The sequence below is a fragment of the Drosophila miranda genome, chromosome 4 (genome assembly GCF_003369915.1).
Source record: "Drosophila miranda strain MSH22 chromosome 4, D.miranda_PacBio2.1, whole genome shotgun sequence".
NCBI classification, from domain to species: Eukaryota; Metazoa; Arthropoda; class Insecta; order Diptera; family Drosophilidae; genus Drosophila; species Drosophila miranda.
The window spans coordinates 3,821,790-3,834,007 of record NC_046677.1 but is presented as its reverse complement, the minus strand read 5'-3'; the positions used below and the strand labels follow the sequence as shown (position 1 = coordinate 3,834,007).

Sequence of the window (12,218 nt, the reverse complement as noted above, 5' to 3'; positions counted from 1 at the left end):
TTTCAATGGCCTATAAAAAAGGGTATGGACAACGGGCAAAAACAGCCAAGGAAAATTGCAATGTTCCGTACGTACCTCACCTCGCGTGTGAGCGAATTTTGTCTCAAAGTATATTGGACAAAAGTAGTGGATTTTACCAGCATGCGTTGCCATTCTGGGCTGTTTTACCCATTTTCCATACCCTCTTTTTCCTCTCATTATGTAGCAAATGTGTAGTTACCGTGTAAATTGAGCAAATGTAAACATTCGAAATATCTGGCCGATATGGCCGCCGCGATACGCTAGTAAATATTGTTAAATAAATTAGTTTAATTCGTTATTCCCTACACGCGCACGCACACAAACACAAATCGGAAATTTTATATTCTAATAGTTTAAGCAACAAACAATATTCTGACAAGCGCGTTGTGCCGTGCGGACTAAACGATGTCACAATGTATCGATGGTTTTCCTGCTCTAGTACGCGGCTGTTATCGTACTATCTTTTCCGCGAGTTCTATTTTGTCCTATGATTTTCACTAATATTTAAATTTAATTAAGTGAAAAGTTCTATTGGCAGTCAGCAGCATTGTCTCGTACGAGATTCGCGCCCAGCGTTAATCTGTGATCTGTGATGAGGGAGTGTCGCAAGCGGTGGTGAGGTGAGCGGTTAGCGTGAGCCCGAAAAAGCAGGCCAAAGTGAAATGTGCGAAGAAGCGAAAAAGCGAAAAAGGGAAACCAAGCGGGAGTGATTCGAGTGGAATAGAAAAGTGTAATTTGTTTTAGCTAATTATACCCAAACGTTTGTGCTTTTAGCTGGATTCTTGTGAGTACAGAGAGGCCCGACCCCAACCCCAACCCCAACCCCAACCCATCTGCAGTGAGTGGACTGGTGCAAAGCACTCACAAAGCAGTGGAGAAACACAACGAAAGCGGACCGAACGGGAGGAGGAATAAAACAAAAACTGCCTTGTTGGCTTAAGCGGACTTACTGTGTTTGGTTTGGTACACAAGGTGAGGCCACGATAAAACCAAACAAAAATGCATATAAATAACCCATTGCGACACTTGACATCTGCCTCTATGAGGAGGCGGGGCGGGGCGAGGCGAGGACCGCACCCGCACCGCACCTGAATGTGAAAAGAAATCGTAGATAAGCCAGCGCCGTTCGCTATTTTGATAGCAGTCCCTCCCAGAGCCGTGGGGAGGAGTAGGGTAGGGTCTCTGGGTCGCTGGCTGGAAAAGAAAAAAAAAACAAATCGCGCCGTCTTCTGCCGTGCATTCGCAACGTTCCAGTCAAAAAAAAAACAACCCGTTCTCCCCGCTAACGTGATTTTGCCATACCCTCGTACTCGTGCTCGTGCTCGTACGCGTATTAGTTCCCCCTTTCAGCTATCTCTCTGCTGATTTTGTTTGACTTATCGCCAGTAAACATATTCGTTCTCTCCAATCTACTGTCTCCGCTCCGTACGAGCCACCACACCAGGCAGACCATCGAATTCTACGGGCTTAAAGCTGTGTTTTCTCTTCTGCGGCAGAGGGCGAAGTCGGCTGGATGATTCATAGTGCTCACACATTCTCGCATGCCGACTGTGCTTGGGTTCGTTAGAACGAGAGTGTTGCCCGAACCGCCTTTGGTCTAGTTGTCTCTGCTTGTAACAGCCAGAGGTAAATGGATTGCTTCTACCTTGAAGTAAAACTTTCACTGCTGTCCGCATTATGAGACGCACGCGGATTCCATGCCCTGCCGCCCACCAAGCCCCCGAGATACTCAATTGAAAAGTGAAACCCAAACAGAGGCCAATTAAACTAATATGATACGAACAGAAATTCCTGCTCAGCATCGCCTTTATTGTGGCCACGAGCCGCATTTGGCGACTTGCCCTGCCGCCATTTGCAGATCTCAGCAATGATGTGTGTTGGGGCTCAAGAACAGATTTGAGTACTGTCCGCATCCGCATCCGCAGGATGAAATTTGAGTGGAATGCAGCCCCAATTCCCGTTTGTTCTCCAATTCGATCTCCAACGTACCTCCGTCCGTACAACAGCCAGATCCAGACCCAAGCCCTGCCGCAACCCCTGCCCCAGCGTCTGCCCCAACCCCTGCCCCGAAAGGCTTCAAGTTTCAATGAACTGCAACGGTTTTTGTTTACCAGCTTTTGTGTTGCCTTGTGCCTGGTCTCCCAGCTGCTGCTCGGATTGCGAGAAGCGCCGTGGCAGCAGTCTTACATGCATACACATGTAAGTAGATACATGCATATGCACACAGTGAGCACTCGATGTGTGGAACCAGGCAACGCTACCAAAGGAACATTCCCTTGCGCTGGTCCACCGGTCTTCCAATTTGGTCCGACTTTCCGACACTGCGTTTCGTTCGCTAGTTATCCCGATGACCGCTTTGCAATTTTCATTTTCATTCAGCGAACAGTGAACCGGCTCGGTAAATCGGACTCGAATCGAAACGCCATGCATAATGTTTCGTAGTCGTTCAATAGCCGTTTTTATACCCGATACTCAAAATGAGTATTGGGGTATATTAGATTTGTGGTAAAAGTGGATGTGTGTAACGTCCAGAAGGAATCGTTTCCGACCCCATAAAGTATATATATTCTTGATCAGCATCAATAGCCGACTCGATTGAGCCCTGTCTGTCTGTCCGTCCGTCCATCTGTCCGTCCCTATTAGCGCCTAGTGCTCAAAGACTATAAGAGCTATAGCAACGATGTTTTGGATCGAGACTTCTGTGATATGTCACTGCTACAAGAATATTTTAAAACTTCGCACCGCCCACAATGGCATCCACAATTTTAAAGATACGAGAAAACTAAAAACGCAGAGTCATAGATAATGACCAGATCTATCCGGTTGCTGAATCTGGATCAGATCGGATCGTTTTTATAACCAAAAGGAACAAATCAATTCGCAGTGGCTACGCAGCGCCCGACGTCACGCTCAGACTGATTTTCTGTCTCTCTCGCACGCACTCTTTGTCGTGTCGTTTAATATTAGCGCCCTCTGGCGGCGGAGAACCATACTGACTAAGTATCGGGTATAAATGTAGAGTTGCGGTCTCCGCAGCAACTCTCAACGTTCCCTCTCGTTGTTTTTGTGTCTTCAGCCAAAGGGATTAAAGTGTTCGTTCCTCCCACCCATCTGACGCTCTCCTTCTTTCTCTCTCTCTCTATCTCTCTGTGTCCAGTGGTTCCAAGTTCTGAACTTCGCTTTATTCGCATTATTTGGAACATTCTGTATGTATAAACGTTTCGAAGGGATCTTCTTGCGGGTCTGCATATTTGTATTTGCTTTAAAGTGATCCCTTTTAGTGCACTGGCCAGATAGGGGGTTAGTTTTCGTCGAGGGAAGGCTTGACAGAGAGACGGTAATAGAAGTCAAACAGCTCGATGGATCTATGGATCTGCACGGGTCTCAACAGCACTCGCTTCCATTCTCCGTTGCTCGTTGCGGGTCTCTTTTCTGCAACTAGCGGAAACAGAACAGAACAGCAAGAAACAAGAAAGGGCAGCTGCCCCAGCCACGATTCTTATGAGGGTCCTGCGTGCTGAGACTTCATTCGAAAGAACCAAATGAACAACTTTGGACGGCCTTGCCCTGGACTGACGAGTGATTTATGCCTAGGGATTTGTACACACGATGGATGCGGATATTATATGCATATAATATGGCCTACAATATGTACATGAAACATGAATGTTTCTCATTCAATGATTTGCCTATTCGAATTCGACCAGTACTATCTGGGTCTGGTCTCGCGAGTCGTAGGGCTGGCATGATGAATGTTCAAGGACAATTCTGAGAACAGCCCCTTGGCCAGAGGTTGGCGTCGGTGGCCCTGGGGGAGAAACAAGAACGAAAAGAGTCTTCTCTGGAAAGTGCAAGAAGCACGAGAGGCGCAGCACAAGAGCTGAACTTTTACTTTTCCATTCCGTAGCTACGGCTGTAGGATGTGCCACATCGCTATGGGTCTTGTTTTCACACTCCTTGAGGAGCCTTTCTGTCCTTGCAGCCTTTTTACAGTACGTTAGATATTTCTTGGGAGTCTCCCATGCCGTCAGGTGTTCCATTAAAATTGAGATAGTGCCAGCTTTGTCTTGGCTCTGTCTGGATGGGAAGTGTTTCTCTTAGCCCCCGGTTCCGGGACCGCACACAGCAGACAGTGTTGGTGCAGACCAGCAGCCAGAAGGGTGGCTTCTCTCAATTGAACGCCTGGCGCTTGCACATCCAGATTCTTTAGGAGTTTGCATTGCGGGAATATGCCTCGCCTTGCCCCCACTCGTTCGCCCACAACTTCCGACGTCTTTCAGGGCAATACTTCCGTATTTTTGTGTCGCATCTCAAGGGTTGCTGAACACCTGGCAGAAGCCACCATAGCCGCCACCTCGGCTTCAGCTGCTTATGGCCGGATAGCTGTCTGGCGACTGCCAAGGACAACTGCCCGTCTGTCCCCTTGTTCCTCGCTACTGTGGTTCATGACCTAATCAGCCTTACAAATACCCTGACTGGGCGCCCATTGTTTGATGCTGCATTGAGTGTTCGCTCCCTTTTGCTCGCCCCACCTACGTACAGTGGGACAGGCAGCCGATATTTCCCAACATGCAGCCCATCAAAGTCGAATGTTTTATTTACTACTTTACTACGAGTCGGTGAAAGAAAACGGTGGTGAAAGACACAGACTCTCTGGACTTTGTGAGCCTGTAAATGAGGTAAATTTTATGAATGAAGTATGCACTTTCCAAAATTAGAGAAGACTTAACCAAATGTTGTGCCAACTTGTGCCAAAATGTGCCGCAACTCGTTAAATGAATGTTCCCTGGACAATTAAATCCAAAGCAGTTTGCCGGAATGCCGTGGATATATGAAAAATTCAAGGAGATTCATTTTGAATGGCTATTGTCGAAAGCAGGCAAGAATGGTAAAAATAGCACCTTTTAAGGGGCGGAAATCTGAAATTTTAGTGCAGTTCCTATTTGTACATATGTATGTATGTATACATATATGTATATATATTTACAACATTAACATTTAGCCTACTGTGCAATGGGGGATGCATCTGCAAAGGGTTCTTCACAGAGCGAGACATTGATTAATTTCTCTTTGGGCGAGAGTTCTTTTTCACTACCCCGACCACTACCTCATTTTGAGATCCACAGGAGCGAGGAGCATAGCTGAGTATTGGATGGCATTGGATAGATACCGCTTTCGGCGCTCCCTCGAGTGAGAGTACGATTACGTCTTAATTAACAACTTTTATGAACTATGAAAAAATAAAACGAGAGGGAACGTTGTGAGTTGCTGCGGAGACCGCAACTCTACATTTATACCCGATACTTAGTCAGTATGGTTCTCCGCCGCCAGAGGGCGCTAATATTAAACGACACGACAAAGAGTGCGTGCGAGAGAGACAGAAAATCAGTCTGAGCGTGACGTCAGGCGCTGCGTAGCCACTGAAAATAGATTTGTTCCTTTTGGCTATAAAAATGATCCGATCTGATCCAGATTCAGCAACCGGGTAGATATGGTCATTCTCTATGATTCTGCGTTTTTGGTTTTCTCGTATCTTTAAAATTGTGGATGTTACAGATTTTCGTCCTTTTTTGGGGGCGGAAGTGGGCGGTGCGAAATTCTGAAATATTCTTGTAGCAGTGACATATCACAGAAGTCTGGATCCAAAACATCGTTGCTATAGCTCTTATAGTCTTTGAGCACTAGGCGCTAATAGGGACGTACAGATGGGCGGACGGACAGACAGACAGGGCTCAATCGAGTCGGCTATTGATGCTGATCAAGAATATATATACTTTATGGGGTCGGAAACGATTCCTTCTGGACGTTACACACATCCATTTTCACCACAAATCTAATATACCCCAATACTCATTTTGAGTATCGGGTATAATAAAAGAAACGAAACGAAACGAAACGAAAAGAGAGCTAAACACAGCTTTGAAATGTGCTGCTTGCCATAGACTTTGCTGTTGCTGTTGTTGGGGGCAACCACCGAGGCAACAACGCACCTGTTCAGTGAACACCCCTTCGATCCGAGTCGGCATCCGTTCCGGCTCCCCCGGTTCCAGTCTGTTCCAGTCGGGGGTCTCTCTTCTGTGACCATCGTCATAGTATCGTTTTCGTAACTTGCGGCCATTTTCGGCGAATGTCAGTTCAAATATTTATTCGTTCTTGTTTACAAGTGAAATTTAATTATAAATTCGATATCTGCTGTGCCGTCTGTCGTCTGCGGTCTGCCGTATGCCCTCTCGGGGGGATCGGATATCTGTGTGGAGCTCCGTCCCTCTCGGGTACCCATTATCGCACTGCCCACTGCCTACTGCCACTGACGTCGGTTCTCCCACTGGAAGCCAGACACACAGCCAGTCACCCAACCCACTGGAAGCCGCCAACGCACATGCTTATCGATTTTTAGCGCAGCTCAATACACGAACACTCCCTCCGCAAAAGTCTCTGGCAGAACTACCTTATTCCGCCCATGCAAAGGGAGGGGTTTTGCCACATCCTCGCGTCTTGCAATACGCCATGCACCAGCAGATGCACGATGCTCGCTGATGTGCAATAGGAACATGTCTAGATGATGGGAACGATCGATCTGGAAGGGTATTAAACACTTCGGCCCACGATGCGCGTTGATTTCTTGTCATAATTTTTCCCATATTTCCCTTTGTAAATGTCATCCTCCTCCGAACACCAAACCCCAAACCCCCACTTTAGAGCCACAAAAAGGTCAAATGACTTCTAGACGTTGCGACGCGTCGTCGTCTGAGCAACCAAACAAAATGCCAAGAGTCATGCCCGCTGCACTCCATAGGCTCCATTCGGCGCCAGTCTTCAGGTCGTCAGGTGGCCAACTCGGAGAACTTTTGACCCACTTGCAACAGCAGGGGGAGGGAAAAGCCCTCGTCTTTGGTCTAAATAGTGATTGGGGTCAAGGGGGAATGGAGCCATGGGGGCATGGAGGAATAGGCCAGGAAGTGCATGAGCACCTAGTCGATATTCCGGGAGCGCCTTGCTCTGCCTCGCGAGTCGTCTTGGTTGTGTGTTAATTACGTTAACAGCCAATACACTAACGAGCACTTATAGTGCGCATAGTCCCCAGTCGCGCCTCAGTTGTGCCTCTGCTGCAGGTGTCGTCATAGCAAGTAGCTCCCATAATGCGGTAATAGAGTTGCAGCCACATGTCCATTCATACTCGTGCACGTGTAACCAATCGACAGCATGGAGGAGAACGACATCCAGGTAGCAAGCCGACAGGCGAAAGTCAACAGGCAACAGGCCGACCAACATCGCCATGGACATCGGCATCAGCTCTACCAACGGCAGAGATACAAATATCGCCATTCCAAACTGCCGCCATTCCAAACAAAATACAAAATGCCTGAAAGCAGACGCTCTCCGCTGATCCCCTGATCCGATGGACCGAAGCTTCCGGAATTCTTCGGAAAGCTCAACTTAAGAATCGTCTCACACATTTATACATCATTATCATATCGTGTCATACGCATACCATACCGCAATGAATTCAGGAATAAACTACTTTCCGCAAGATCATGATACATATGTAAATAGGCTTTATATACATAGGATATGACATAGTCCATACTATACTAACTGCTGTACTATACAGTACAGTGATCCCCTCCTGGGGGTTGGGACGCATAGTGTACATACAGTACAGTACCTACAATAATCTGTAATCTACTTTTGCAGTCCATTTGATAAACTAAAGATAAACAAGATATTGATGTGAAGAATGATGTCGATATAGCTCTAGGGTACCCGGATTAATTTTTAGAAACCGAGTCAATTTCGCAAAGGTGCATTTTTCGCGTACAAATTGGAAAAGTGTGTTGTAGTCAGACAAAACTTCCAACGGCCAAGGTCCAAGGCACTCTATTAAAACGGTTAAAACGGTCCAATATTCGTCCAATAAACTGGATGTAAATGAATAGGAAATGCCGTTTATACTTTTTCCTACAAAATGATTGATTTTTCAATGTCATTGTTATTGTAATTTTTGTACACGCTATATGGAAAAGCAACGCCTTATACCCGGGTTCTGTACGCTGACATTGATCTGCCTGGGAAATTCGGTGACCTAAGAGTATTCCTTCCTTCCTTCCGTCCCACCAATCTCCTAACAGCAATGAAGTTCCTTAACGACCAACCAGACGAGTGACAAAGTCCCGGCCCGTGCGTGTCTGGTTTCCTGGAGCTGGCCGGCTTCCACGCCTTTTCTGTTGGTTGATGGTTCCTCCGTTCCCTGAGCTGAGTCAACTCTCCCTGAGTCTTTCTGAAATAGGCCACGGCACGGACACGCCTGTTTTCGACTCCTCTTCTGTGTGTCTTTTGCGAACGGTGGCGTCATCGGCAGCGGAGCTCCTGGCCCGGAGAGGGCATGGCAGAGCACGGCAGGGCAGGGCTGAACTGGGCCTAGAAAGCGGGCAAGAAAGCTTGTGGCCCCACGGAATCTAGTGCAGCAGGCCAGCCAGATAGCAGAAACAATTTACGTAAATTAGCGTAATTACGGTTTGAAACTTCTGAGAGATAGTTTCTGAGAGAGTTGCACAGCGTGGCCGGGGGGACTGGGGACTCGCTGTGGGTCAATCGAGAACCGAACCGGTTTGCCAGTTCGTGCGAGAATGACTGTTTGTCCAGCAGACTCCAGCAGTCAATAAAATAATAGATAATAGGCGCTGCTCAGAACATTGTCATAAAACAAAGGAACAACAGACATCTGTATAATAATAAATATATATAAAGCGGAAAGTAAATTCAATCCAAATCCAGCAACGGAATCAGCACCGAAACGAAGACTCCCTAGAAATGACCGCGCTCCCGTAACAGACGATCTCTTTTGGCCCGATCTAATAGACTGATCTCTTCTTGTTGCTTCTTTGCAGCATGGAAGTGCACAACAGCCTGCATTGCACCGCCCCTGTGCTCTCCTCACTGCAGGCAAGCGCCTCCGGCAGTGGGACGCCCAAGAAGACCGCCGCCAGCAGTGCGGCAGCCCGAAACTCAAAACAGCTCCTCGACCAACTCAGCCAGCAGCAGAAGGCCCAGGAGGAGGCAGACACCCACAGTCGGCGGGACTGCGATAGTCCCGCCAGCTCCAACTCAGAGCCGGAGAAGGACCTGGACGAGCTGAGGGACCTGAACGGCTCGCTGACCGGCAGTGGAAGTGTTGGCAAGTCGAATGGCTCCCTGAGCGGCGCCTCTTCGACCACTTCAGCGCCAGCTGGCACGAGCACCCCTGGCTCCGCCAACACCAATGGCTCCGCCAGTGGCGCAGCATCGCTGAGCATCGTGTCAGCCACGGCCCATCTGAAGAAGCGCATCACAAGCAGCCGCACACCGACCCGCAAGGCCCATCGCATCAAGTTCTATCGCAATGGCGACCGCTTCTATCCGGGCATTACCATACCCGTGTCCAGCGAACGATATCGGTCATTCGAGAGCCTCTACGAGGACTTGACGCGACTCCTTGAGGAGAATGTGAAAATACCGGGTGCCGTGCGGACCATCTACGACATGGTCGGAAAGAAGGTGAGTGATACATCAATATACATCCGCCAGACGAACAAATAATCAGAATAACTGATTGTCCCATCTTCCCTTAGATTACTGCCCTGGAGGAGCTCGAGGATGGCCAGAGCTACGTTTGTTCCTGCAATAACGAGAACTTCAAGAAGGTGGATTACAATACCAGCTCCCAGCCACTGGCCAACCTCACGCTGGCGAACAACAGCCGCACGTCAAGCCACCGCTTGGCCAAGCTACAGCGCCCCGTATCCCCCTTGAAGAACGGAGTGCTCAACAGCAGTGCGCCAGTTCCAGTTGGCGGAGGAGCCGCTGCCAACGGCAGTCCGCTGAATACCTCGCGATTCAGCGAGCGAGACAGTGTGGTACATCCGCGCATCGTTACCCTCATTCGGAACGGAACAAAGCCGCGGCGCATAATAAGGTTGCTGCTGAACAAGCGCAACAGTCCCAGCTTCGATCATGTCCTGACCGCCATTACGCAGGTGGTCCGCTTGGATACGGGATATGTGAGAAAGGTCTTCACCCTGTCGGGGGTCTCGGTGCTACAGCTGTCCGACTTCTTCGGCTCGGATGATGTTTTCTTCGCCTACGGTACAGAACGGGTCAACACCGTCGACGACTTCAAGCTGGAGTCGGAGGAGCAGCGCGCCATCAACGCGATACGAAAGACGCTGCGCACGGCGGGCACTGCCTGCAAGGGTCCCAAGCCCAAAATGCCTGTCAAGAGCAAAAAGGCGTACCCGCCAGGGGAGCTGAAAGCCCAGGCCGAGGCCCAGCTTGAGGCGTCGGCCGCCCCCGCCAACGAGGACGAGGAGCAGGCAGCGCTACTCAAGAGCACTGGCGTGGAGGTTGCCGAGCTGCCAGCAGCCATACGCGACAACTACACGCTCAGCCAAATCATCGGCGACGGCAACTTCGCCATTGTGCTGAAAATCAAGGATCGCCAGACGGGCATTCCTCACGCGCTGAAAATAATCGACAAGAGCAAGTGCAAGGGCAAAGAGCACTACATTGATGCGGAGGTGCGCGTCATGAAGAAGCTCCACCATCCGCATATAATCTCGCTCATCATGGATGTGGACCAGGACACCAACATGTATCTGGTGCTGGAGTATGTGAGTGGTAGGTCCACGAACGATCCGCTGCAGCCTGAAACGTATCATAAATTCCGTACCGCAAATTCCTATTCATTTCGCAGGGGGCGATCTTTTCGATGCAATCACCCAGGTGACGCGGTTTTCGGAGAGCCAGTCCCGCATCATGATCAGACATCTGGGCTCCGCCATGTCTTACCTACATTCCATGGGCATTGTGCACCGAGATATTAAGCCGGAGAACCTCTTGGTAAGTCCCAAAATGAAAGATTGATCCGAGTAATCCTGTTGACACTGTTGCCTCTGTGGCCTGCTCGCGCCCGCAGGTGGAACTGGACGACTTTGGGAATGTCGTGCAACTGAAACTGGCTGACTTTGGACTGGCCTGTGAGGTCACCGAGCCTCTCTACGCCGTCTGCGGCACGCCGACCTATGTGGCACCCGAAATACTGCTGGAAGTGGGCTACGGCTTGAAGGTAAATACTTCACAAGTGTGTTTTGTTAATGCTGCAATACAATTGATCTGTTTATCTGTCCTGCTCACCGCAGATCGATGTTTGGGCCGCTGGCATCATACTGTACATACTGCTCTGCGGCTTCCCGCCGTTTGTGGCGCCTGACAACCAGCAGGAGCCGCTTTTCGACGCCATCATCTCGGGCGTCTACGAGTTCCCCGATCCCTACTGGTCGGATATTGGTGACGGAGTGCGCGATCTAATCGCCAACATGCTTCAATCCGATCCCGATGTTCGCTTCACCAGCGAGGACATATTGGATCATTACTGGACAATGGGCAACGAGGAAATCGGATGCGGCGACTACAGCAGATGAATTATGGCCGTGTGGGGTGTTTAGACAGAACAGAACCTAATCACGCCCACTTTCGATCTTCTCGACGCTGTCGCGTAGTTTTTGTATTATGTATTTTAGAACGCTATGATATAGGCTTTTATTTATTCACACATTACCACATACACCACGATAATCCTGTAGTGTAGTGTAGCGGTAACTACAAACAAATTAAGACAAGAAAAGACACTACGAGAGAAGCAAACAGACAAAAAACAAAAACAAAAAAAAAAGCAAACCCCAATATTACTCGTACAATAGGAGTTTCGAAATTCCAGTCTCCAAACCGTTTACGGTTGGTTTCGCTATCATTATATTTAGTCTTATTGTAACTCCACTTATGTATTTATAGCGTATGCGTATGCAAGCGAGAATCATATTTTTTATTTGGTACTTTTGAAATGTTTTAATTGGTTAATAAACCGCAAGTTGTGTATATTTTCATAAGAGGTTCATTTTCCATTGTTCTCCCTGCTGTCGTATTTCTTTTGATTTGCTTAGACCCGCACGGGAAAACAGAAATTAGACTAACCCAAACAATAATTAAGCGCATTTATGAGAACACCAATAAAAACATTGGAAATATACATACACATGTACGTACAAACATCTATTATCAACGTGCTGATCACGAATCTGCGTAGTCTCGCTTGGCGTTTTATTTCCCGTGGACCCGACACTGGGTTTGATTTGAAAGTCCCCACAAATCGCACAAGTCTCTTC

The 12,218-nt window shown here is 48.5% G+C and overlaps 1 protein-coding gene across 3 annotated transcripts; it reads left to right on the top strand.

Annotated features, from left to right (window-relative positions):
- Positions 1 to 372: 372 nt before the first annotated feature.
- LOC108162388 (serine/threonine-protein kinase GA29083) lies at positions 373 to 12,088 on the top strand. Of its 3 annotated transcripts, XM_017297104.2 has the most exons (7): positions 373 to 641; positions 796 to 993; positions 8,910 to 9,555; positions 9,630 to 10,674; positions 10,751 to 10,896; positions 10,973 to 11,122; positions 11,196 to 12,082. In XM_017297104.2, the coding sequence occupies exons 3-7, from the start codon at positions 8,911 to 8,913 to the stop codon at positions 11,475 to 11,477; spliced, it is 2,268 nt and encodes a 755-aa protein (XP_017152593.1). In that variant the 5' UTR covers positions 373 to 641; positions 796 to 993; position 8,910; the 3' UTR covers positions 11,478 to 12,082. The 3 variants fall into 3 exon arrangements, with proteins under 3 accessions (XP_017152593.1, XP_017152594.1, XP_017152592.1); XM_017297105.2 differs by lacking the exon at positions 796 to 993; XM_017297103.2 differs by lacking the exons at positions 373 to 641; positions 796 to 993 and adding an exon at positions 8,744 to 8,846 and having other exon boundaries at positions 11,196 to 12,088.
- The last annotated feature ends 130 nt before the right edge of the window (positions 12,089 to 12,218 follow it).

Bases quoted from the DNA above. Each gene is read 5' to 3' on its own strand.
- LOC108162388 (XM_017297103.2), top strand. The intron at 9,556-9,629 runs GTGAGTGATACA...ATCTTCCCTTAG, and splicing joins ACGACATGGTCGGAAAGAAG to ATTACTGCCCTGGAGGAGCT. The intron at 10,675-10,750 runs GTAGGTCCACGA...TTCATTTCGCAG, and splicing joins GGTGCTGGAGTATGTGAGTG to GGGGCGATCTTTTCGATGCA.